This window comes from Eubalaena glacialis, chromosome 3 (genome assembly GCF_028564815.1).
Source record: "Eubalaena glacialis isolate mEubGla1 chromosome 3, mEubGla1.1.hap2.+ XY, whole genome shotgun sequence".
In the NCBI taxonomy this organism is placed as follows: Eukaryota; Metazoa; Chordata; class Mammalia; order Artiodactyla; family Balaenidae; genus Eubalaena; species Eubalaena glacialis.
Window position 1 is genome coordinate 64853792 of NC_083718.1, and position 27069 is coordinate 64880860.

Sequence of the window (27069 nt, forward strand, 5' to 3'; positions counted from 1 at the left end):
AGGTTTCTAAGCCAGGGAGTGACATGATCTCATTTCCTCAATTCTCAATGCTGTAATATGTGATTAGCTCTATTTTTGTTAACTTCGCTCCATGGACTTACACCCTTTCTTGGTCTCAGAGCAGAAGCTCTGTGGCCACACATACTTTCAGGGCTGCACAAAGCTACAAAGCAGTGGCCTTAGTCTAAGTAAATTTTGAGCTCACTTAACAGCCTTGCACCAACCACCTCCACAGAACAAGAAGGACAGTCTTCTAGAATCACTTGACAGTAAGGGGCAGGTCACAAGGAAAATACTCAACGAACTTTTGTTGCCTAAGCATAGCGCGGATAAGTTGCAGAGAAAATGGGAGCACAAAAAGAAAATGGTGGAGAGATGCAGGTGACAAAATTAGCATCATCCAAACTAAACCATCTCCCTGTAGGCTTCTGGTATAACCCCGTTCACTGGGTGGGGAGACTCTGCAGTCTGACTCACTGGGATTAGTAGGTGAGACTTCTAAGAGCTCTACACCTAGCAGGTTCTCTGCTGACACCTCTCCTAGGATCCTGCTTAACTATCCAGTGAGGAGGGAGAATGGCGCCCACCCCCACCCGGGCTACCACAGCCTGAGAAGGGATGCGAGGTCACTGCTGTCCAGGTAGACACAGCGATGCTGGTCAGCGAGGGCTCCCCCAGAACCTCCACACCAGCCGAAGCAGGTGCCTGGGTGGAGAGGGGCGAAGTCACAGCTGGATTACCCAGGAGAAACGCTCCCGGGGAGCCGGCATGCACCTCTGAGCCCGACCCAGAAGGGCCCCCGCCACCGTTGCTGATGGTCCACAGGCACGGGTAGGGGCTGCAGAGAAACAGAGAGAGAGAGAGAAAATGCTTGACGACACACCCAGGAAGGATTGCCACCTGACAAGCACGCACGCAGTGCTGAGAGGGGCACAGGTCTAGGAAGAGGGCATCTGACCATGGCGTTATTTCTAGCTCTGACACACACAGGCCCAGTTTCTGCAGAGAAGCAGCAAGATGTAGTAGAATAAGCATATGATTACGTGTCCTGAGACCTGCATTTTGATGCTGGCCCTACCTCTAGCTGAACATGGCATTTTATTTCTCTAGGCCTCACTTGCCACCTGTGTAAATGGACAGGGGAGTGAAAGGAAGATATTTGGGCAGTATGATCTATGAGTAAGATCCCTCACTGACCAAGAGAGGTGATGTGACCTAATAGCCAGGACACGTTGTTGTCAGAAAACCTAGGTTTGAATCCTTGCACTACCACTTATTAGCTCTGTGACTTTGATCAAATTATTTAATGTATGAGCCTCAGTTTCCTCATCCTCAAGATTTGGAGTGATAATTAGACATACCTTACAGATGTTGTTATGAGGATTAAATAAGAAAATGAGTATGTGATGTCTAACACATAGGACTTAGTAAATGATGGTTCTTATAATTAATTCTTCCATTCCAGGTTTCTACCTGTCAGCTCTGGTCCCTGGTAGAAAGGCTGGGGAGCTGTACCACTTTCTTGGACCTCTCTTATCCTATGTCACTGGTTCACAAACTTGACTGCACACTGGAATCACTTAGCGAATTTTTTTAAAAAAATACTGATGCCTGGGTTCTATCCCCCGAGATTCTGATCTAATTAGTCTGGCATGCAGTATCAGAAGTTTTTAAAGCTTTTCTGTTGACTGTAATGTGCAGCCAATTTTGCACCTTAACATAGAACCTAGATGAAAATGACTACAGTTGACACAGGCAGAATAACCTCCAGTGCTTTAGCCCTCACCATGTTCTGACTTTTCAGAGTCCCCATTTTGCCTGATACTGTATTGCTTGATAATAGGCTCATTACCTAATGTCAGTACTGAACACATTTGTTTTTCTCTAGCAAAACCTTTATAGTGTCAGCAATGGGTTAAACATGCCACTGATGAAGCCAGAGGTAGCAATGCCACCCTGCACTCTCTGCCGTAGTTCAGATACCACAGACCTCACTGGACCATATGAAACCTGCAGAAACCCAGGCTTTGGGGTTTTGGTGTTTTTGTTTTTGTTTTTAGCCAGCTCAGCTTGCTGGGATTCTGACCCCAATTCCCCAGTTTCCAGAAGAGACTCTTCTACAATTTCAGGCATCAGAGCCCCTTTCTGATGTCTCCTGGGCCAGTGGGAAAACCACGGGCTCTGAGTTACATTACTTACTGTATGACCTTCAGGCAGTTTTTAATGCCTCTGAGCTTTAGTTTCTCCATCAGGAAAATAGGAATTTTAATAGCAGCCTTATGGATGTCTTTGAATCCTATGAATGACTTACATAAAGGATCTAGTACAAAACTTGGCACATGGTTGTTTAATATCTTCAAGGACACTGTCTCCCTCACTTTCTACACAGCCCCAGTCAGTGCATTTCCCTGAGGTCCTCCAGTCAAGCACTGTCCAATAGGCTAAATTTTTGAGTAGCCACATTTTAAAAAGAAAAAGAATGAAAAGAAAGCAATGAACTTATTGTTAATAATATTTTATGTAACTGAGAATATTCAAAATATTATCATTTCCACATGCATTCGGTATTTTAAAATTGTTGAGATTTTTATTCTTTGTTTTGTACTAAGTCTTCAAAATTCTGTGTGTTACACTTAACAGCACATCTCAGTTCGGAACAGCTGCATTTCAAGGGTCCAGAGCCAGAGGCGGCTGGGGGCTGCTGCATTGAACAGTACAACACTAGACCCTAGGGGGCCCCAGCGACATTAACATCAAAATCAAGATCACAGTTTACAGCAACACCTGGGAGCTGGTTAAAAATGCAGATTCTCAGGCCTCAACCCAGACCTATTAATCAGACTGTACAGTTGAACAACATCCCAGGTGATTCTAACGCACATTAAAGTGTGAGAAGCACCGCTGTGGATCAAAGTTCTACCTTCCCCAAACTTTTTCTAGACCTGCAAGTCATAAGTCGTCTACCATCTCCCCCCTCTGCCGCCAAAAAAAGGATGGGACATCTTTTAATTTTGAATCCCTTTTTGGACCTTCTCAAAATTCTGCATACTTATATTGAACATAACAGCTGACATGTATATATTGATAGAATGTTACTGCTTACAACGCACTGTAATGCTTTTTCTAATTTTGGTGCTCACCATAACTCTACAGAGTAGCTCACATTATTGCCATGTTACAGATAAGAAAGCTGAAGCTCAGCGAGGCTAAGAAAATTGCCCAAAGTCACAAAGTCAATAAGAAGTAAAACTGGGGCTCAAGCCCACATTTGTCAGACTCCAGGCCCCTTCCCTTTCCCCTCCACCATGCGGATTTCCAGTCAGAACTGAATGCAGGTCTCTGGTGTGAGAGTTATGCCATGGGTCCTACAAGCTACACTCAGCCCTATTGCCTGGGTTGAGGCCCGGACACCCAAAATCTGTCCCCCTGTTAGAATGAACAACTTGTAAGGATATGGACAATCAAGGGTCTTGAATTCTCAGTGTGTATTTACACTTTTCCCCTTCAGTTCCCCTATATTCAGTATCTATCTGCTACCACCACAGTTCACAGTATTTCTTCCTGGTTCGAGATAAATGATTCCAGGCCATAATATCTTTTCCCTTCTAAAAGTAAAATACGAAAGCTACAAAGAAAAGAGTACGTGACTGAGCAAGTGCTTTCCCACCACCCTTCCTCCAGGGATGAAAGGTTGATCCTGTCGTTACTTTCACTTCCTAGTGGCTTAGAAGTCAGGACAATAGCTTAGACCAAGCCACCCCAGGAAAAAGAATGAACTTGAGTCCCCAGTGCTAAAGTAAACCCTCAAGACCAATGAGCAAGTTGCTGGTGTTGGTCTTACCTAGGCCCTGGATTGATTGGTCCGCTGGTGTGAGGTACAGACAGGATGCTGGCGTGGGGTGTGGAGGATAAGGAAGTCCAGCTGTCAGCTCCAGAGAAAACTTGCAGATTATTGCTGGAGCTTTCTATCAAATTCACTTTTGGGAAATAACAACAGTTCAATTGATGGAGCATGGAAAACATAAAGATGGTGACCAATGACATTATCCTAGGTCAAGATATAACCATGGCCTGTGCCACATGTGCCAACAGTTGTTAGTCCTTTCTGAAGGCCACAGAAAGGAGTGAGGAACTTAGGTTAATTCAGTGTCAGCCATATGTCACGTACCGTTCATCTTTTAATCTTCACAGCAATGACTTCTCATCTCCATTTTACAGATGAGGCTCAGATAGGTGGGAGGATTTGTCCTTTATGACACAGATCTAACTCATGTCACCACACTCACCTCCCCTTTAACATGGGCCATGTCATCATCTCAAGACAAGCCTAAGGACCACCAGTGCCCCAGATGAGATTTCTGAGGACCAGGACCTATTTTCTCAGCAACCCCAAGGAGATTTAAACATCTCAAGAATAGTGCCTTCTGTCTTTGAATCGCCATTTGCATAAATAGTGCCTATACAATAGAGAGGAAGAAGGAAAAGAAGGAGGGGAGGAAGGAGAGGAAAAAGGAAAGAGAGGAAGAGGATTCCATGTATATCCCTGGCCACGTCACTCCTTTTCATGATGTGGCCCTTGCAACTTCATCAGCCTCAGCTCTTTCATCCACCACCTCGCCCCCCTCCCTCTACACTCTTTTCCCAAACTATTCCCCAGACAACCTAGGTTCTCTCCTCCTTCTGTGTCTTTGCTCATACCACTCTCTCAGCTGGAATGCCCTTCACCTCTGCCTGTGTCCCATGTCATCCCTCTTTCACCCCTGCCCACTCCCACCCCTGTCCTTTTCTATTTATTCTTCAAATCTCAACTTAAACGTTAAGCCCTCTGGGTAGATCTAGCTGCTCTTTTTCTTTCATTCCCATAGCACCTTGGCTTGTGTGTTCTATAGAATGTTTCTCGAACTTTAACGTGCATAGGAATCACCTGGGGATCTTGTTAAACTGAAGACTCTTTCAGAAGGAGAACCTGAGAGCCTACATTTCTAACAAGTTCCCAGGAGATGCTGCAGGTCCGAGGACCACATTAGAGCTCTCACTACATTGTATTAGGATTAATTATTTATGTATTCGTGTAGCACTGAGCTCCTTCAGGGAAGAAACTAGACCTTAATCACCTTCCTAGCCCCACTGCCTAGAAGAGTGCCTGGTGCATAGCATTTGCTCAGATGTGTTTTGTGTGCTGACCATGGGAAAGAACCAGAAAGTAGATGAGAACCCTGCTCAGTTTCTGATACATTAAGCTACATCTTCTCCCTTTGTGGCAGCAGCTGTCAAGGCTGCTGGGAGTAGCAGGCGATGGGGCTCAGGGACAGGTAGCTGGTGACCCGCAAAGTCCTCTGCAGGTACAGAGCTCAGGGTGTCCCTGAGGCTGGAACCTTAACACTCTCCTCCATCTCCCATGCCATGAACTTTACCTATTTGTTTCATTTAGTGTCAGTCTCCCCATATGAGAATAGAATCTCTATGAGAGGTAGGTATTAATCTATTTTGTTCATGGACAAAACCTGACTCATAGTCAACCCTCAATAAATATCTGCTGCATGAATAACTGAATGAGAAATCAACCCTTGGTTTCATGTCTCCCTTCCTTCATACAAATCTAATAACCAGGCAAGATCTGGGCTTACACAAGGCCAAGGCAGACAAGGCAGCAGTCAATGAGGAAGAAACTACACAAACAACAGCATCAGCTTAAAAATAATCAGATTGCAAAAGTTATCAAGGTTGAGTTTGCATGCCTCCAACTGAATCAGACCAAAGCAAAGATGTAGAGTCATCCACCTTCCCAGAGACCTTCCTAATAGCTCTCCAATACTGGGCCCAGTATTCCCAGGACTGAGCCATACACTACAAATGTAGAAAAGAGCCATGTGAGGGCAATGAGCTGAGGGTCTGAGTCCCACGACTTAACTTGGTTTTTAGAGAGGCAGCCTGAAGCTGCTCAGTACACCAGCTCCCAGGGAGGAGGACTTTCACAACCATTAGAAACTGGGTGTCTCCCAGTTTTTGTACTTATTTGAAATAATTACAAAACACTAATAATGTTGTAACTATATAATCAACTATTAGTATATAAAATAAAAAATTAAAATATTAATACACAATATTACATATATTAGATGAAAGGGATTCTATCTTCAGAGATTTCCCCATTTCTAGCTGTTTATCCATTTCTCACCACCACCACCCACACCCACACCCCCAAGGGTTTAATTAGCAGAGTCACACACCTGAGGGAGAATGGTTTCTGTGCATGTACGCAGAAGGGTAGGGAGCCTGCCGGTGGTGTCCTCGGAGGCCAGGATAGTGCTCACAGCCATGGTGGGTGTGGGGAGCAGACAGAGGCAAAGGAGTAGCATACTGGTAATTGGTGTTTCCTGCTGTGCATACTCCATCTGGATTGGAAAAGATCCAGCCTCCCACTAGAAGAGACAAGAGGAAGACACAGAGAATGACTCTGTGAACTTCCACACCAAAATCAGGTTACCAGCCACTTTGCATAGTTATGTTTCTGTGTGAATGACACAATGTCTGTCCGCGTGGAGTTATATACTACCACCCCCACTGCCACTCCCCTTCTATGTTAGCAGCAAAGTTGGCTTCTTTGGAAGTGGATGACGGGTCCTATCAAAGTTTGGAAAACATCTTAAGAAATACTGTGGAGTCACAGCTATATAAAATATTATTTGAATGTATAAGTTAATAGAAGTGCAAAAGTTAAGTTGCTTCTGACTTAATTGGATTAAATTAAAAGTCAATCTAAGAAGGAGGTGTTAGATGTATATCCTACTCACTGATCTACAGCTACCGAATGTTTAATTTGGTTACCCAGAAAGAGTGAAGGCCTCTCTGTTTCTGCCCAGTGGGAAGGTATCTTTAGTTCTCACTCCAAGCATGAGGAGACATGATCCCTCCCATCACCACCCCACAAAGAGGATTCTGAAAGCAAAAAGAGAGGGAGCTGGCTAGACAACTTGACAAGAATTTTGTGACACATTTTGGAAAACTGCAAAATATTTCACAGAAATGTGTTTGTGAATGACCATCTCAATTGATGCAGAAAAAGCATATGACAAAAGTTAACACCCTATCGTAATAAAAACACTCAACAAACAAAGAATACAAGGAAATTGCCTCAACATAATAAAGGCCATATAGGACAAGCCCACAGCTAACATCATACTCAATGGTAAAAAACTGAAAGCTTTTTCTCTAAGATCATGAACAGGACAAGAATATCCACTCTCACCACTTCCATTCAACATAGTACTGGAGCAAATTGGAAAAAAGGAAAAGAAAGAAAGAAAAGGCATCCGAATTGGAAAGGAAGAATAAAATTATCTCGGTTCACAGATGACACAATCTTATATGTAGAAAACCCTAAATATTTCACAAAAGAAAACTTTTGGAACGAATAAACAAATTCAGCAAAGTTGCAGGATACAAAATCAACACACAAAAATCAGTTGCATTTCTACACGCTAACCATGAACGATCTGAAAAGTAAACTAAGAAAACAATTCCATTTAGAACAGCATCGAAAAGAGGAAAGTACTTTGGAATAAACTCTACCAAGGAGGCAAAAGACTTGTACACTGAAAACTACTAAACATTGATGAAAGAAATTAAAGAAGATACAAATAAATGGAAAGACATCCTATGTTCATGGATTGGAAGACTTAATATTATTAAAATGTTCATACTACCCAAAGCAATCTCTATCAAAATCCCAATGGCATTTTTGTCAGAAATGTAAAGCAATACTAAAATTCATATAGACTCTCAAAGAACCCCAAATAGCCAAAACAATCCTGAGAAATAAGAACAAAGCTGGAGGCCTCACACTTCCTGATTTCAAAACACATTACAAAGCTACAATACTCTAAATAGTATGGTACTGGCATAAAGACATATAGACCAATGGAAGAATAGAGAGCCTAGAAATAAACCCCGCTTATATGGTCAAATAATTTTCAACAAGCGTGCCAAGATTACATGATGGGGAAAGGATAGTCTCTTCAGCAAATGGTGTTGGGAAAACGGGATATCCACATGCAAAAGAAAGAAGTTTAACTCTTATATTACACCATATAAAAAAATTTAACTTAACTTAAAACAAATAAATAAAAAAATGTAAGACCTATAAAACTCCTAGAAGAAAACACAGGAGAAAACTTCATGAAATTGGATTTGGCAATGATATCTTGGATATGACACCAAAACACAGACAACAAAAGCAAAAATAGACAAACTATGTCAAACTTTAAAACTTCTGCACAGCAAAAGAAGCAATCAACAGAGTGAAAAGGAAATCTACAGAATGGAAGAAAATATTGGCAAACTATATATCTGATAAGGGATTAATGTCTAGAATATATAAAGAACTCCTACAACTCAACAATAAAAACAACAACAAAACCCCAATTAAAAATGAGAAAAGGACTTGAATAGACATTTCTCCAAAGATATACAAATGACCAATAAGTATATGAAAAGATGTTCAACATCACTATTCATCAGCGAAATGCAAATCAAAACTAGATATCACATCATACTATTAAAATGGCCACTATCCAAAGACCAAAAAAACAAAATAGGAAACAACAAGTGTTGGTGAGAATGTGGAAAAATTAGAACCCTTGTGAACTGCTGGTGGGAATGCAGAATGGTGCAGCTGTCATGGAAAACACTATGGAGTTTCCTTAAAAAATTAAAAACAGAAGTACTGCATGATCCACCAATCCCACTTCTGGGTATATATCCAAGAGAATTAAAGACATTTGCAAACCTATGTTCACTGCAGCATTATTCACAGTAGCCAAGAGGTAGAAGTAATCTAAATGACCAACAACAGATTATTGGATAAGCAAATTTAGTATATACATGCAAGTAAATATTATTTCAGCCTTAAAAAAGAAGGAAATCCTGTCATAAGATACAACATGGATGAGCCTTGAGGGACATTAGGCTAAGCAAAAGAAGCCAGTCACAAAAAAACAAATATTGCATGATTCCTCTTACACTAGGTATCTAAAGGATATGCAAATAGAGATAGAAAGTAGAACAGTGGTAGCCAGGGGCTTTGTGGGGAGGGAGATGTGAAGAGATGTAGTTTGGTTAATATATGTAGTTTCAGTCATGCAGGAATGGGGGCGGGGGGCAGGCAGGTGGTTCTAGGAATCTGTTGCACTGAAATGTGCCTGTGGTTAACAATATTATACTGTACATGTGGAAATTGTTGTGAGGGTGCATTTTATGTCATGGTTTTTTGCCACAATAAAAAAAATTTAGTGAACATTCTGAATAGAAGGCTCTACTTCAAGTGAATTCATGGGAAAAGATTGAGACTTAGTAATACAGGCCCTGGAACAAGAAGCACATCCTTTCACTGACTAGCTCTCAACTGAGGGGCCCACAGATAAGGATTCAGACACACCAGAGATGTTCCTTAAGAATATTGACTAGGGATTGTCACCAGGGCTTCAGTAATATGGAAATGGAACTTTTATTAAAAACCATTTGCTTAATACTTTTTAAGTATAAGTAAGCAAATTGTACAGAATTCATATTACAAAATGTATGTCAGTCATTCTCAACAAATCCTTTTGTTATCTTCATTTTCTCATTTTTGTATAGACACGTGGCCCAAGAAATCCCTACCTGAATAACAGAATCAAGATTCAGGTGTCCAGTGAGCAAAGTTAGGCAAGTGGTCCCACAGAACCAGACTTTTGTCCATGTAGTTTGCCACATATAAGGTATATACCTTAAGAAGCTTACTGAGAAGACTGCAACATATGAACTTTGAAAAGGTATGGTTCCACATGTGATCCTATCCTATACAAAAATGCTTTTTATTCCAGGTCACTTAAACAGTGCTTTTTCTATGGATAAATTCCTAGAAATGTACAATCTCCCAAGACTGAATCAGGAAGAAAGAGAAAATATGAACAAATTGATTACCAGTAATGAAATTGAATCAGTAATCAAAAAACTCCCAACAAACAAAAGTCCAGGACCAGACCACTTTACAGTTTAATTCTACCAAATATTTTAAAAAGTTAACACCTGTCCTTCTCAACTATCCCAAAAGCTGAAGAGGAAGGAATGCTTCTGAACTCATTCTATGAGTCCAGCATCACCCTGATACCAAAACCAGACAAAAACACCACAAACAAGAAAATTAAAAAACAAAACAAAAAGGAAAAAACAACAAAAAAGAAAATTACAGGCCAATATCTCTGATGAACATAGATGTAAAAATGCTCCAAAAAATTAGCAAACTAAATTCAACAATATATAAAAAGGATTATATAACATGATCAAGTAAGATTTATCCCAGAGATGCAAGGATGGTTTGATATCTGTAACTCAATCAATGTGATACACATTAATAAACTGAAAAATAAAAATCATATGATCATCTGCATAGAGGCAAAAAAAAAGCTTTTGACAAAATATAACATCCATTTATGATAAAAACTTTTAACAAAGTGGGCATAGTGGGAACATGCCTCAACATATTAAGACCATATATTGACAAGCCCACAGCTAACATCATACTCAATGATGAAAAGCTGAAAGTATTTTCTCTAAGATCAGGAACAAGACAAATATGCCCACCCTTGCCACTTTTATTCACCATATTATTGGAAGTCCATAGCCACAGCAATCAGACCAGAAAAAGAAATAAAAGGAATCCAAATTTGAAAGGAAGAGGTAAAACTGTCACTGTTTGCAGATGATACTATATAATGAAAATTCTAAAGACACCACCAAAAAATTACTAGAACTAATAAATGAATTCAGTACAGTTGCCAAATACAAAAATAATATACTGAAATATTATTTCTACACACTAACAATGAACTATCAGAAAGAGAAATAAAGAAAACAATCCCATTTATAATTGTATCAAAAAGAATAAAGTATCTAGGAATAAATCTAACCAAGGAGGTAAAAGACCTGTACTTGGAAAATTATAAGACATTGATGAAAGATAGTGAAGATAACACACACAAATGGAAAGACACACCATGTTCACAAATTGAAGTAATTAATATTGTTAAAATGACCATGCAACCCAAGGCAATCTACAGATTCAATGCAATCCCTGTCAAAATACCAAAGATAATTTTCACAGAACTAAAACAAATAATTCTAAAATTTGTATGGAAACACAAAAGACCTTGAATAGCCAAAGCAATCTTGAGAAAGAAGAACAAAGCTGGAGGTATCATGCTCCCTGATTTCAAACTAAACTGCAAACCTACACTAATCAAAACAGTATGGTACTGGCACAAAAACAGACACATACATCAATGAAACAGAATAGAGAGCCCAGAAATAAACCTATACTTACATGATCAATTAATCTATGACAAAAGAGGCAAGAATATACAATGGGGAAAAGATAGTCTTTTCAAAAAGCAGTGCTGGGAAAACTAGACAGCTACATGAAAAAGAATCAAACTGGACTACTTTCTCATATCATATACAAAAATAAACTCAAAATGGATTAAAGACTTAAATGGAAGGCCTGAAAGCATAAAACTCCTAGGAAAAAAATAGGCAGTACACTCTTTGACATTGGTCTTAGCAATATTGTTTTTTTGGCTCTGTCTTCTCAGGAAAGGGAAACAAAAGCAAAAATAAACAAATGAGACTACATCAAACTAAAAAGCTTTTGCACAGAGAAAAACAAAAAGCCCACCTACTGAATGAGAGAAGATATTTGCAAATGATATATCTGGTTAATATCCAAAATATACAAAGAACTCATACAACTTATCATCAAAAAAGCAAACAACCCAACTGAAAAATGGGAAGAGGAACTGAAGAGACATTTTTCCAAAGAAGACCTACAGATGGGCAACAGATACATGAAAAGATGTTCAACATCATTAATTATCAGATTAATGCAAATCAAAACCACAATGAGATATTACCTCACACCTGTCAGAATGGCTATTATCAAAAAAATAATAAGTGTTTGTGAGGATGTGGAGAAAATGGAACCCTTGTGAGCGGTTGGCAGGAATGTAAACTTGTATAGCCGCTATGGAAAACAGTATGGAGTTTCCTCAAAAAATTAAAAATAGGGACTTCCCTGGTGGTCCAGTGGTTAAGAATCCACCTTGCAATGCAGGGGACGCAGGTTCAATCCCTGGTTGGGGAACTAAGATCCCACATGCCGCAGGGCAACTAAGCCCATGCACCTCAACTACTGAGCCCGCGCACCCTAGAGCCCGCACACCACAGCTAGAGAGAAGCCCATGTGCCACAATGAAAGATCCTGCATGCTGCAGCAAAGATCCTGCGTGCCACAACTAAGACCTGACACAGCCAAATAAATAAAAATTTTAAAAAAATAAATTAAAAAAATTAAAAATAGAACTACTGTACAATCCAGCAGTTCCACTTCTCAGTATTTTTCCAAGGAAAACAAAAACACTAATTGGAAAAGACATATGCACCCTTATGTTCACTGCAGCATTATTTACAATAGCTAAGATATGGAAGCAACTTAAGTGACCATCAAGAGATGAATGGATAAAGAAGAGATACAGATATAGATATAGATATATCTAGATCTATCTATATCTATATATAGATAGATATAGACATAATGGAATATTACTCAGCCATAAAAAAGAATGAAATCTTGCAACAACATGGATGGTCCTAGAGGGTATTATGCTAAATGAAATAAGTCAGATAAAAAATGTTAAATACCATATGATTTCACTTACACGTGGAATCTAAAAAACAAAATAAATGAGCAAACATAACAAAGCAGAACAGACTCATAGATACAGAGGACAAACAGGTGGTTACCAGAGAAGAGGGGGGTGGGGAGGAAATAAATAGGTGAGGGAGATTAAGAGGTACAGACTTCCAGTCACAAATGAGTCATGAGGATGAAATGTACAGCATAGGGAATATAGTCAATAATATTGTAATAATTTTCTATGGTAACTAGACAAAAAAAAAGACTCCTGAGAAAAGTTTTTAAAATGCTTTTCTGAGAGCTGCTTCTCTTTATGTGGCTATACTGCCACTTCTGCAATGAAAAATGCACTGAGGTTTAGGGGAAGGAGAGAGTAAGGAATACCATAGCTGGAAAACTGCAGAAGGAATCCTAGCAAGCCACTATCATCTAAATTAAAGAGTATCTCAGACACTGATGCCACTGACTTTGTGTTACTGTTGCAGGTTTAGAGGACCTGCTCCACCATGGGACCTTCTCTCTGATCTGAGACATGGAGAGGGTGGCACCCTGTCAGGAACATCCAACCTACCTGCAGAATCCCAGGTATATTATTCCACTAATACTGCAGCTTTCCAGTCAACAAATGCAGAAGCTTCCTCATATGCAAAGCGATGGCCTTCCTGAGGCATTGCAACAGTGAACAACTCAAAAACTAGCAAGTACTAAGAACAAGGGAAATCCAAAACAGAGGCGAGAGCGGGGTGTAAAGGATAGGAGGTACACCCAGAATGCATTTTTATGAGCTGTTTAGCCTCACTGACACAAAAATGAGAGTCTAAGAAATTTACTATTTCCATTCTTCTCTCCTGCCTAGGATTTGAGTAAGCCCCCCAGGAGCACTGGTTCTCTCTGGGAATTCTTGCAAGGGAATATACTTGTCTTGAGTGGAAGAAATAACCTGTTGGGTCTTGATAGAAGATTTGGGACAAGCCTGAAGCAGTCATGACAGGTAAAAAGTCTGAGTGTGGTGGAGAGGCTCCTTGTGTAGCCCCAGGCCCCTCCCACCCAGTGTTCACCCAACTCACAGTGAGAATAGGCCACATGCTGGCTCTCAGACATAGCTTCCGGAACATCTTTGAGGTGGTTCCTGAAAGAGCAATGAGAGTGCACCATGGTTGTCCAGCTTATTATACAAGTTTAGTATCAAGTACACCCAAGATTCTCTTTGGAGAGCAATACATTTCTTGGAATAAGAAAATCAAACACCTTTTTTTCCCTCAAAGCTATTATCTTTCCCACAATATCCTTCTGCTTTATCTACTTGTGCAATTGCTATTTGAATTGCAATTTTATAGTCACTCCAGTTTACCTTATTTACACCTATCCCTATTTAGCTTGATCTTACTGATTTGTGGTCAGTGCTCCTGCTGACAAAATTCAAGCAACAATAACAATAGCTAAGATTTGCATAGGACTTCAGGGCACAATCACATCTGTGATATGCTAGATCCACCAATGATCCTGTGAGAGAGTATTACTACGCCCATTTCGCAGATTTAAAAAATGGGTCCCAGAAAAGTAAACTGACTTATGCAAGCCAGGAAATGGCAAAGCCAGGACTCAAAGCTAGGATCTCTCACTCAAAGTCCTAAGTATTTTTTTATTATACTACTCTTCTTATCTGAAACAGTTATTTCTTCTACATCATCAAAATTAAATCAAGTATTGACAGGACAGACCCCTGTGACACATCACTGTAAATATCTGTCTATTAATCTAGAGCCTTTAAGATGAAAAGGAAAAATTAGACAGTTATAGGAGTTACTGTAAAGATTTGAAACAGACAATAAAATCTGAACATTTCAAAGGAAATCATTCACACCCCCAAAAGTCTCTGACTTCTCTTCTCTCAGACCTGAAAGACATGAGCCTCTCACCTTTATGAATAACTCATATGAATTACTCACCTTTCCTAGGTGAAATCTAGTTTTTTTTAAAAAAAACTTATTGAAATCATATTATTCAGATAATTGTAGGAAGGACAGAGTGAATTATTAAAAATTTAAATCACTTATTTTTTTTTAATGGGATTGTACTACTTTTAAGAATCTGTAGTAAAACAGGGCTAATTAAACATGGCCAGTTCCGGGATCTCCTGGACCCATATTATAAGGGACACGTAATTATGAGTTTGTTCTATTTTGCTGATTTTGTTGGACATTGAATTGAATATTAAAAACACGCTTCTATCAAAGGTAATGCAAGTGCTACTAGTTAGTTTCTTTCAAGATGATTATAAATTTCACATTTGCAGAAATCATAAGATTTCACTGAAATTTCTCTACTCACCTTTCCTTAGCATCCAAGAAGGCTTTGGCAAAAGGGTTGTACTTGATTTTGAGAGCTGTTATCTTGTGTTTACAAAGACAAGAAGTGTTAGTGCAAGTAGAACATGCATGGGCAGACAGAACCCTTTATCTTCACCTGTGAATTTCTGTAAAATCAGAATAATTCTCCTTTCTCTTTTTTTCTCCCTTTCCATGTTTCTTTGCTTACTTCTGCACAAAATCACTATTGTACTGTCCAACAAGAAACGTTTTATTGTCACATGTGGTAAAAATGGCAAATATAGTATAAAGTGAGCAAAGAAAGGACAAAGCATTAGAAATGCACAAGCCTGATGTGCCAAACCCAGCATTCATTCCATTACTCATTCATTCTTTTCAACAACAATTGAACACCTACCATCTGTCAGTTAGTTTTCCAGTCACTGAGACACAGAGGAGAGTTATACAGGTGAGAACCTGCCTCTAGAGTCTTGAGTACAGACTAGTATCAACTCCCTAACTCTTAAATAATCACTAACCCTTTGGGCCATGTTAACACAAAAAACAAACTATCACTTCCAACCACTGTCACTCTTTATCCCCCCTGGTCTTAGCCTGCTTCATTTTTCTTCAGAGCCATCTGACCAAATATATATATATATTTGGTTTTCATCTCTCCCCACTGGGATTTAAGTGCCTTGAGGACAGTGCAGTTTTACCAGCATGTAGTAATACTCAACAAATATTTGCTGAATAAAGGAAGATTTTGGCTCCCTTATCCACCCCTGTGGCCACTCTTCTCTCAGGGTGCATCTACATCGAATTGGCAGGGATACATCATCAGGAGACGGAGGCTCTGAGGTTAGATTTTCCTGAGCTTGATTCCCCTGAGGCATGTTCAAGACCAGAATTACAGCATCAGGCTGGTAGCTTGCTGGAGGTGTGGCCTTAGCCCTGCTTGTAGTTCAGAGGGAACTGTCCAGCCCATGTCCAGGAAAAGCTTCTGAGCACTTACCCAGAGAGCAACCAGATGACAGGTTCCACCAGCCTCGCACTAAGAGAGCAGGCAGCATGTAAGTGGATAAGGGGAATTGCCCAGAGACCAGAGGAGGCCAGGATGTGGTCCCCAACTCCTCCTTACTTTCCAAAATCACAAAAACCCACCCTCCCCTCATAGACCCAGACTCCATCCTACAGAGAGTAGCAGAGGAAGGAGGGCAATCTGACGGACAAAGTGGTTCAGCCTATAAAAACTGAGCAGTACTTGAGGGCCTATTTAAATTATCAGATATTTAGTTAATTTCTCTCCCACTGACCTGCTACAGGGGCTCAGCCAAGAGGCCAGATTACCTATAGAAGAGAAATTACATTTCCCTGCACATCTGTGGTGTGAGTTAAATCTGCAACTAGTTTTACCTGTAGGCACTAAGGCAGCAGTTTCCAAACCTGGATGATCATCAGAATCCTTTAAGGAGACTCTTAAAACTACAGATTCTGGGCACCATCACTGGAGATTCTGACTCAGTTGGCTGGGTGGGATCCCAAAAATCTTTTAAAGCTTCCAAATAAAGAAATGCAAATTAAAGCAACAATAAGATACCATTTTTTTCTGCCCTATCGAATTATGAAAGCTGAAAAAGTAGGTAATCACAAACGTTGAGAATGGTGTGGGGATTGTAAATGGATATGCCCTTTGGAGGGAGGTGATGGGGCCTTGTCTATCACAGTTCTAAACACACACTCTCCTCAACAGAACAATTCCATTTCTGGGTGCTTAATATTCTCTGCAGTATTATTCATCATAGAAAATAAAACAACTGGAAAAACCTAAATGTCCATTGGTGGGGAACTGATTGCCTGAACTATGATATATCCTTTGCAGGCATTTCAGAAAAGGAGATAAGCCTAAATCTAATTACATAGAAAGATATTCATAATACACTGTTAAATACGGGGAGAAAAGTAATTGCAGAGTAATAGGAACATGAACCAATTTGTGTGAGGAAATCTATACACTCATATATATTTATAAATGCACAGAATATGTGTGGGGAAAAAAAACCACACTCTAAGCTATTATTTGTAGTGCCCCGGGGGAGATGGATTGATAAAGCAGGAAGGAAAGAGTACATTTTTACCTTTTATTTTTTTTATTTCATTGTACATACTTCTGTACTATGTGTTTATCATGTGGGGTTTTTTTTAATAAACATGTATTACCATTAAAAAAATTTTTTAGGGGTGGGGGAGGGATGGACTGGGAGTTTGGGGTTAGATGCAAACTATTACATATAGAATGGATAAACAACAAGGTCCTACTGTATAGCACAGGGAACTATGTTCAATATGCTGAGATAAACCATAATGGAAAAGAATATAAAAAAGAATTTATATGTACAACTGAATCACTTTGCTGTACAGCAGAAATTAACAATGTTGTAAATCAACTATACTCCAGTAAAAAAAATTTTTAAGTTTAATCAAAAAGAATCCAACCCGGGCTTCCCTGGTGGCGCAGTGGTTGAGAATCTGCCTGCCAATGCAGGGGACACGGGTTCGAGCCCTGGTCTGGGAAGATCCCATATGCCGCGGAGCAACTGGGCCCGTGAGCCACAACTACTGAGCCTGCGCGTCTGGAGCCTGTGCTCCACAACAAGAGAGGCCGCGATAGTGAGAGGCCCGCGCATCGCAATGAAGAGTGGCCCCCGCTTGCCGCAACTAGAGAAAGCCCTCGCACAGAAACGAAGACCCAACACAGCCAAAAATAAATAAATAAAAATTCAAAAAAAAAAAAAAAAAAAAAGAATCCAACCCATCAGGTGTCCTGGTGACCAGCAGGCCTGGAAACTCCTAAAGTATGTGGATGGACCAAAACATCCTGCTCCCACAGAGTTCACGGAGACCAGATTCTGGCTACTCTGCTCTAACCACCAGAGTGGCTCAAGCTAAGCAGGAAAAGACCTACGTGTGCCCCAGAAAAGCTAACAAGTGGGACAGAGAGCATAACACAAACTCAAAGAAGGTGCGCGATTGGATCAATTCCCACAGACTTGCTTTAAAATAGGAGAGACATGCAGCTCTTTGTAGGCCAAGGGCCTGGAGACAAAGACTTCTGCGTTTCTGCTAATTGTATTACAATGCACAGCCGTGCCTTATTGGCACCAGGAGAAGAAGCACTGGCGGCGGGCCTTTGGCAAACAAGGAGGAGGGTGTGGAAAGCGACTACCGCACTGTTTAACTTCACCTCTGCCGAGTGTATCTGAGTCCTGGAAAACCAATCTTTCATCCAAGCTTGGTCATGGCAATAAAAGCACCACCACCCAGTCCTACCACATCCTCCCAGGCGACACCTACACACACACACACACACACACACACACACACACACACACTCACCTCCTCGTTCTGATAGGCAGTCACAGCTATGAACTGGGTTTCAGGGAAGGAGCAGTTCATCACCATTCGATGGGCACCTCCAACACGTACTATGTGAACCTGGGGTTCATATTTATGCAGAGAATTCAACATTATCTGTTGAGGTGGAAGGAGAGAGAGAGGACATGCAAAGCCTGGGGCATCACAAGTGACAGATGACCCAGCGCCTTTGGTTAGTCCCAAGCTCAGCACCTACCTACCTCGGTTAAGGCTACACACACCGAATTCCTGGTCGCCTGAGCTGCCTCCACCTCTCTGAGAAATTATTGAGGGGATAATTTTTAGAAGCTCTTAGGGAGCCTAACTTTGGAGCTGCTTATAGGAGGGTGAGGGGTGGGTTGGTCTAAAGGGTGTTCAGTTTTCTGCCAAAATCCTGGCTTCCTTTTTTTTCTCTCCCATTTTCAGCACAATCATGTGGATTTTGCTCTGTTAAAACATACTGTTTGGGGGCTTCCCTGGTGGCGCAGTGGTTGGGAGTCTGCCTGCCAATGCAGGGGACACGGGTTCGAGCCCTGGTCTGGGAGGATCCCGCATGCCGCGGAGCCGCTGGGCCCGTGAGCCACAGTTGCTGAGCCTGCGCGTCTGAAGCCTGTGTTCCGCAACGGGAGGGGCCGCGGTGGTGAGAGGCCTGCGCACCGCGATGAGGAGTGGCCCCCACTTGCCACAACTGGAGAGAGCCCTCGCACAGAAGCGAAGACCCAACACAGCCATAAATAAATAAATAAAAATTAAGTGAAACTGTTTATAAAAAAAAAAAACAAAAAAAAAACATACTGTTCGGGCTTCCCTGGTGGCCCAGTGGTTGAGAGTCTGCCTGCTAGTGCAGGGCACACGGGTTCGAGCCCTGGTCTGGGAAGATCCCACATGCCGCGGAGCAACTGGGCCCGTGAGCCACAATTACTGAGCCTGCGCGTCTGGAGCCTGTGCTCCGCAACAAGAGAGGCCACGATAGTGAGAGGCCTGCGCACCGCGATGAAGAGCGGCCCCCGCTTGCCTCAACTAGAGAAAGCCCTCGCACAGAAACGAAGACCCAACGCAGCCAAAAATAAATAAATTAATTAATTAATTTAAAAAAAAAAAACCAAAAAAAAACATACTGTTCTTCTTCCTATAAAGAATCTTAATATCTCAAAATCCTGACAAGGGCTGCATTGCCTAAAGTGTAATGACAGCTGACATCTGCTGGCTACATAAAATCCACTCTTTGTGATTCAAACCAGAGGTTTATTGAAAATCTCATGTTGTGAAATCTGGGAGGGAATAATAGTTTACTTTTCAATTTCCTGTTTTAATAAATAACTGGAACCTTCTGAATATTGCAAAGACTTAGGTGGATGACTTCCGCTCTTAAAACAAGAACCCCTATGTCCCAGCTAGGTAAGCACAGAGATCAGAGAAGGGGTGAGAAGTCTGAGGGCTAAGAGGCTGACCAAAGGGAAATCTGGGGGAACAAGACCTCTTCCTCCCAGCTGTGTCTCTAATCCCCCAAAACAGTCTACATTTTATAAACCAAATAACAACCTTGCACGGTACACTAGCGTTCACAATCCTACCAGAGAAAACAAAAGAGTAAAAAGCCTCAAAATCTTGTTTACTCTAATTGGAGACTTTAAATAAAACCTTCCTTATTTAAGGTTTGTTTGGATATTTTTTTCTGAAAACCCAAAGCTGATTCAATATTCTATTGATAATTATCATAATGCCCAAGTGGAGGGAGCAATTATTTCATTTAGGAGCAGCTTTTTATTAAGGTAGTTGTCTATTGCCAACATGCCACTTACACCAAAAAGAGGGGAGAGGGAATAACAAAACCCTGGTACCCACAAATATCTCCCTCCTCCCCAGCTGGGTAAAAAGCACCACACACAAGACAAAACTCTGAAAGGCCCCCGATGATTAAGTAAACTATTGCGCTCTCTCACTCTCTCTTAACATCAGGAAGTCCATTAAAAACTGAAAGCACCAATTAAGAGCTGTTTATTCCTGTTCACATTTGGACTCCGGGGAATAATTGGCTTCCGTGAGAGAAGAGGTCGGTGAGGACCTCCTAATTGCCTAAATGCACCCTTGATATTTCTTGATTGGTGTTGTGGGGTTAGGGTGGCCGGGCGACAGTCGTACCTGCCCACCTCCATTGAGCTTGTTGGTCAGCTTCACTTTGCTGAAGGAGATGGGCGCCTTCATCCAGTGGGCCCCGAAGTTGGGGGAGTCCGGGTGGATGTAGACACAGCTGTGGCTGGAGATCTCTGGCTTGCCCGCGGGCACCCATTCCCCATTGACGTACTTCCAGCGGTGACTGTCCGTTGGGACAAAGTCCAGCAGGAGCGAGTACATGGCATTGGGGTCCAGCCCTGTGACGCTAATCTTTAGGACCGGGAACATCCGTCTAAAAGAAAAGTCAGAAACTGAGCCACAGGAAGGATGTTAGAGTGTTAGGGACATCTCCCTGCTTGTCCAGCCCTCTCTCCACTCAGAGGAGACCTTCTGTGCAGAAGTGCAGAAAATGCCCCGGGGGAGGCCAAATAAAGAGGGGCCAGGCCAGCGGCCCCAAGTCCAGCTGAGCCTCTTTTTACCAATGTATTTTATATTGGGGTTTTACTTTTAAATGTTGTGCTCCATTTTAAAGTCTGAAAACCACTGATCTAGTCATTTGACTAGAATGAAGTACCTCCTGAAGCTTAAGCTTAAGGTATATAGTCAGATGCCAGGTTCTCAGAGCTTTCTCCAGAGGTTTCCTCCCAGCCTACATCAGATTCTCATGCTAATGACACAAAGCAGCCCTTCTCCGTCTCACAAAGAACACCAGTTCTGAATAATAGTAATAGCGTTATAGGGAAAACATGGTTTTGTGGTAAAGTGAGTGAAGGGTGAGTCATTGGAACATTAGAGCTTAAAATGTACTGGTCTAGGGAATCTTTAGCTTTTAAGACAATAACTAAGGAGATATCCAAGGGAATAAGGGGGAGTCACTCAGGATTTGTGCTTCTGGCGAGGCTGGGAGGAGAATGAAAAGGGGGAAACTGGAATGTGTCCACTGCTAAGAGAAGGGGCTGCCAGGAGCGGAAGTGTTAAAAGCAGAATGGGCACAGATGAGGAACTGGAGGGTCACGAAGAGCACCTCCTGTGTCCAGAGGTGCCTGGTTTTGAGGTGAGGTACAATGGGAATTGGTACAGATGTTAAGTGAAGAAACTGACCAACAGATGACAAGGGATGGATCTAGAGATGGACTCGAGCCCTCCAGGCTTCTCAGTCTCCTGAGTTCAACTTACATGGGCTCCCTGAGCTCTCTGGACAGAAAGGATTTTTTTCCCTTTGGTTCGCCCACCTCATCAATACTTCCTTTCCGACTCCTTTGCTGGTTCCTCTTCCAACTCAGTTCTCCAGTTGTGGATGCGTAATGGGGATCTGTTTTCAGCACCCCCTCTTTTCTAAATGTCCTACCTTAGAGACCACTTCTAATCTCATGGCAGAATACAAAGACCCTGGAGGATTTTATACCAACCAAGTTTCATACCCCTGGTATGGCGCTTAGCAAGCATTTAATAGATAGTACCTTTGAGTACTAGAGGGTAGGTGACTGAGATAATGAAATTGAAGCTTGGTGAGTTTAAGTAAACTAGCTTAAGGCCATATATTCAGGAAGGGTGGGAGTTGAAACCAAACAAACTGAACCAGAACCTACCCTTGAAATCATTCTTCACACTCACTAGGATGGCTATAATAAAAAAGGTGAACAACAGCAAGCATAGGTAAGGATGTGGAGAAATTGGAACCCTCATACATTGCTGGTGGGAATATAAAATGGTCCAGCCACTTTGGAAAAAAGTCTTGCAGTTTCCTCTGTTAAAATACAGAGTTGCCATACGACCCAACAATTCCATTCCTAGGTGTATATGCAAGAGAAATGAAAACATACACCCATAAAACCTGTATACAGACAGTCATAGCAGCATTATTCATTACAGTCAAAAAATGGAAACAACACACGTGTCCATTGATGAGTGAATAAATAAAACGAGGTATATTTATACAATGAAATGTAGTTTATCAATAAAAATGCTATAACATGGATGAACCTTGAAGACATTATGCTATACTTTAAATTAGTGAATTGTATGGTATGTAAATTATCACAATAAAGCTGTTAACAACAGAAAAGTAAAGAAGTAAAGAAGCCATGGTGTCCTGGCTCTTAGAAGGACACATCCAAAACATGGTAGAACCATTTGTTGCTTTATTCTCTAGTACTTCATTTGCCAAGGATTTTATTATTTTTATTTTTTATCACAACACAAATGAACTAAGAGATGCTATGTATTTTTATCTCCATTATGCCAATGAGGAGTAAATAAAAGTCAGTCAACCAGCCAAAAGTCTTGTAACTGGCAATGGAACTCACCCTGCCTCTAAGCCAAGTTCAGTTCCTCCTGCCTCCCCCCTGCCTCTTTCTCTGGCCTCACAAGGACCGGGATGTGTTATCTATTTACTTATGGGCAGCAGTCATGACCAGGCTATGCTTTCAGGGATAAACTGCACTTCTTATCAATTTGATCTTTTCTCCCTTTTATTCCCAAGGTGTGGCTAACCACAGAGATGGCTAAGAGTCTTTGAGAAGCTGAGAAATATGTAAATCAGACCCCATATCAGAGAGAGAGAGAGAAGCAAATGTGGCAGGGCATATAAGCACTCCCCAAAACCAGGCTTGAGGAACCACACATGCTTAGGCTTGGCCAGTGAACTCTGTGTTGCTTTGCTGTGAGGCTAGTTTTTCAGTTTTTATCTCTAACAGAGGATCTTGAGAGCCAGCACTGCTGGAGAAGGCTCTGAGGAGTGAGGTCTGTGGGAAGGAAGAAAGAGGGCAGAGATAAAGCAGACTTTCTAGGTGGGAAAAAACAGCAGAGATGGTTAAAGGCAAAATTCAGGAAGTTTCACATGTAAACTCCTTCCTCCATTTCCCCACAGAACTATAATAATCCTGAAACACTCATCAGAGCTTTTGGAGTGCGCATGCTTGTGTACACATAGGACATGGATGTTGAGGCTTATAGGAAGAGCAGCGATAAACCAAAGTAGCCTGGTTAGAGGCAGATCACACAAATACATATGATCCTCCTAAACTGCAATTGTAAACTTCAGAGAAAAATATCCATGGACTACAGGGACATGGAAAATTATTTCCTGATGTGCAACCTTGGTTTTCTCTCCTCTTGCAACTCCATTCCTGGAAACTATGAACATTAGCTCACTGCACCAACATCACTTAATCACTGGCAAGTTCAACTTAATGATCCTAACACTTATTTTATGATAACAAATGGATACACCAATTACATCAGAAATCCTTCCAATTTCTTAAAATCTCCTCAAGGCAAATTTAATCCAAATGAAATCAAATTATTTAACTGCATGGAAATACACATGAAATATAGCTTTTTCCCCTAAGGTGAAGATATTACCGTAGAGAAAACAAAAGGTGCAAGAGATTTCACTTACTTGCCACTGAAAGCTGAAATAAATTTTTTTCTGCAACCTAAAATATAAGTTCCTAGCTTAAAGGATGGAGATGAAAGGAAGTACTTACAAGTTGGATGCACTAGTGGTGATTCAAATGAGCTCTAGGCGAGTATTATAATTGTTATTGTTAGGTCTGAAAGAGTATTGAATATGAATAAGTGAGCATTTTAAATAAAAAAGAAGGGAAGACCAAAAAAAGAGGAAAGGGAAAAGAAATAGTAAAACGGGGAGGGGGGAGGGAGGGACAGGAGCGGGAGGAACGAAGAACCATCATAATCTCAGTTTCTGGGGATAATTCAATGATTTTCAGGGAAAATCTCTGTTTACTACTTCTGATCAATGCCAGAAGCAAGCCTCCTATTTATACACATAAATAAGTCTCCATTTGAAAATGACTCTTTTAATTCATCAGCCCATCTTATGCTATTTTAAAACTTGCTATTACACAGAACAATTACACTCAAGTGTGCAAAAGCTATCTGATTACCCTCACTGAAGCTTTAGAAAAGTCAGAAAGTCAACTGCCTGCAGGGGCAGGCGAGTAACGCGAATGAAAAGGGCATAGGACTGGGTATTAACAACCAGGAATGTTTTTCTCCCAGAGAAGGGCCACAAATCCATCTGCCTCAGGCTCAGGAGTTCGTGTGAAAGGCAGGGCTGCTGCATCTAGAGTAGACATCATTCTACAACCAGAGGAAAATGGGTAAAACGGAGAGATACAGGAATAGATGGTGAGGAGAAAAAAAGCAGGGGGAAGAGATGAAGACGAGAGTAAAGAAGACAACGAAACAAGAAAGATGTGTCTATATCCAGAGCAGGAAAGTGTTGTTAACAATTTATTCTGAGAAACTAAGAGATTGAGAGTAATTCCAGGCCACACTCATTCATTATCAACCACATCAATTTCTTAGAGATTTGTCTTCCCTTCTTTATCTGAAGTACAAAGGGAACTTTCTATCTCCTGGCAAACTCTTGACGCTAAGGGGTTCAGAGACCCTAAGAAAAGATTCAGTTCACTAAGGAGGTGAGATGTCAGCAGGACCTCCACAGAAAATAAGAATAACCACGTTGACCATACTTAGACTCTACAAAGAATAATTTTCACATAGTTAATGACTTTAAACAGGTGAAGACTTTTCAGTTTTAAATATGGAGAAAAATTATATAGGTGCAAAAAGGCAAGAGAAAGCTCTTCTGAAATTATAAAAGTACATACCAATATGACATATTATTAAATTGAATTTTATAATGGTTTTAGAAACTTTTATTTATTCCTCATTGAAATAGATGAACTATATTTTTTCTTGACGGTTGTACTTATTTTACTTCCATATATGACTGCTTTGACAGCCAAACAGATAGTATGAGGCTAAGTATTCGTGTAACTACAAAGAATAATGAACAGAAAGTTCAACCTGTCATCAGACATCATAAAATTTTTACCATTGTGTCATCAGTCATCTTTGAAAGGGAAGAAAGTAAATCCAATTAGAAATTGGGGATGATTCTTTGAAATTAAAAACATGTTTTCTATTTCTTTCTACCAAAAATAATGTGTCGATACAGAGCAAGAGTAGGAACAGGTGTAATTATAATTACAAATTTTAAAAATAATAAATCCTATACATGAAATAAATATGGGACCCATTTAGAGAGAGAAAATAGAAGCATCAAGCAAGGTTGATATTCCTGCTACTATTAATAATCACAATTTATTGAAACGCCCTTATTTCTGGAACACGTTTTACTTACCAAGCACTTTAATGTCACACAACAACACTCAAGTTCATAATTTTCCCAGCTAGATGGGAATGGTTCATTCTCTATACCGTGCATTTTATGCAGAAATGGAAAAGTGAGACATCAGGAATGGAAGCATTTTTCACAAGGACAAAAGCCTGCCAGAAGTTCAGCTAGCTTGGACTTTTCTGTCACTGGAGAACAGAATTTCTCTCAAGGGTCACAATCAAAGTTCTGCTGAAACTAACCATATTGAAAATGCCTTTCGACGTTTTGTACTTTTGTGACCATGTGAACAGAATGATCAGTGTCAACTGAATGTTGAGACCTGTTTGGCCAAGCTGGGAGCACTGAGATTTTCTTTCTAAATATTTTTATCTCCTCTACTAAATAGAAGCTCCTAATATTACCTAGACGTCACTTGGCAAGGCTAGATTTAATAGAACCCAAGAAATGCCAACAGAGATCCATTTCAGTTAATCCCTAATTTGTTGCAATGAAAAAAAAAAAGGAAGGCATCTTCTCTTTTCTCAGGTCAGTATATTATGGTTTCATTAACTATTACTGCAACAGCTCTCACATCGTCAAAAACACAATCTCAAATGAACACTCACCACAAACACACAGGAAGAAGCAGATGCAATGATAGACAGTGAGATTAAATTTGCCTTTCTGCCTCTGAATCTTCAACTAGTCAGAAATGTCTGGCAAGTTCACTACACTTCAGAGGAAACCATCCAGCTTCCAAATAAAGTTGCCTTTTACCTTATCTGAACAGAGTTGGGGCTCAAAGAATAATAATCTGCTCCAGGATATACAGTCAGTCAAAAATTAACATTATTTTCTGACATTGAGTGCATTTCCCAAATCCATGGGACATGCCCCCCTTTATAATAATTTCCCAGAATTTCTTCATTTAAAATGCACGCAGGACAGGTGGCTTCACCCTCCACTTCTCTGATGATCTCAGAGAAATTAATTAAGTTGGCTGGGGGAAAGCCGGGGGAGACTGTCCTTCTCGGGAGCATGTTTAATCAGACCCCGCTGCCTCTGAGTTAAGAGCGGCAGCCTCTGCAATATTCAAGGGGCTTCGTTTCCCTTGCCAAGCCCCGCCAGCCCAAGCAGGGCCATAGATAAACTCACCTGCCGTTCTTGGTCACGATCATTTCATTAGTGACTTCCTTGAACCTCTGCCAGAGAGGGGCATCCTCCAGAATGATCTGAAGTTGCTTCTCTGTAGGGTCGCCTTTTTCCCTCCCTGCCTGAAGCTCACTTTCCACCACATTGAGCAGGCGAGAGACGGTGCCATCGCTGGTCTTCTGTGTGCCCAGCTCACTCAT

The 27069-nt window shown here is 40.9% G+C and overlaps 1 protein-coding gene across 1 annotated transcript; it reads right to left on the reverse strand.

Moving 5' to 3' along the window:
• Positions 1-552: 552 nt before the first annotated feature.
• Positions 553-27069, reverse strand: TBX19 (T-box transcription factor 19). The gene is made up of 8 exons (XM_061185749.1): positions 26873-27069; positions 20596-20860; positions 18436-18570; positions 15062-15123; positions 13798-13859; positions 6231-6422; positions 3842-3977; positions 553-838 (listed from the first exon to the last, which is right to left on the reverse strand). The coding sequence occupies exons 1-8, from the start codon at positions 27067-27069 to the stop codon at positions 553-555; spliced, it is 1335 nt and encodes a 444-aa protein (XP_061041732.1).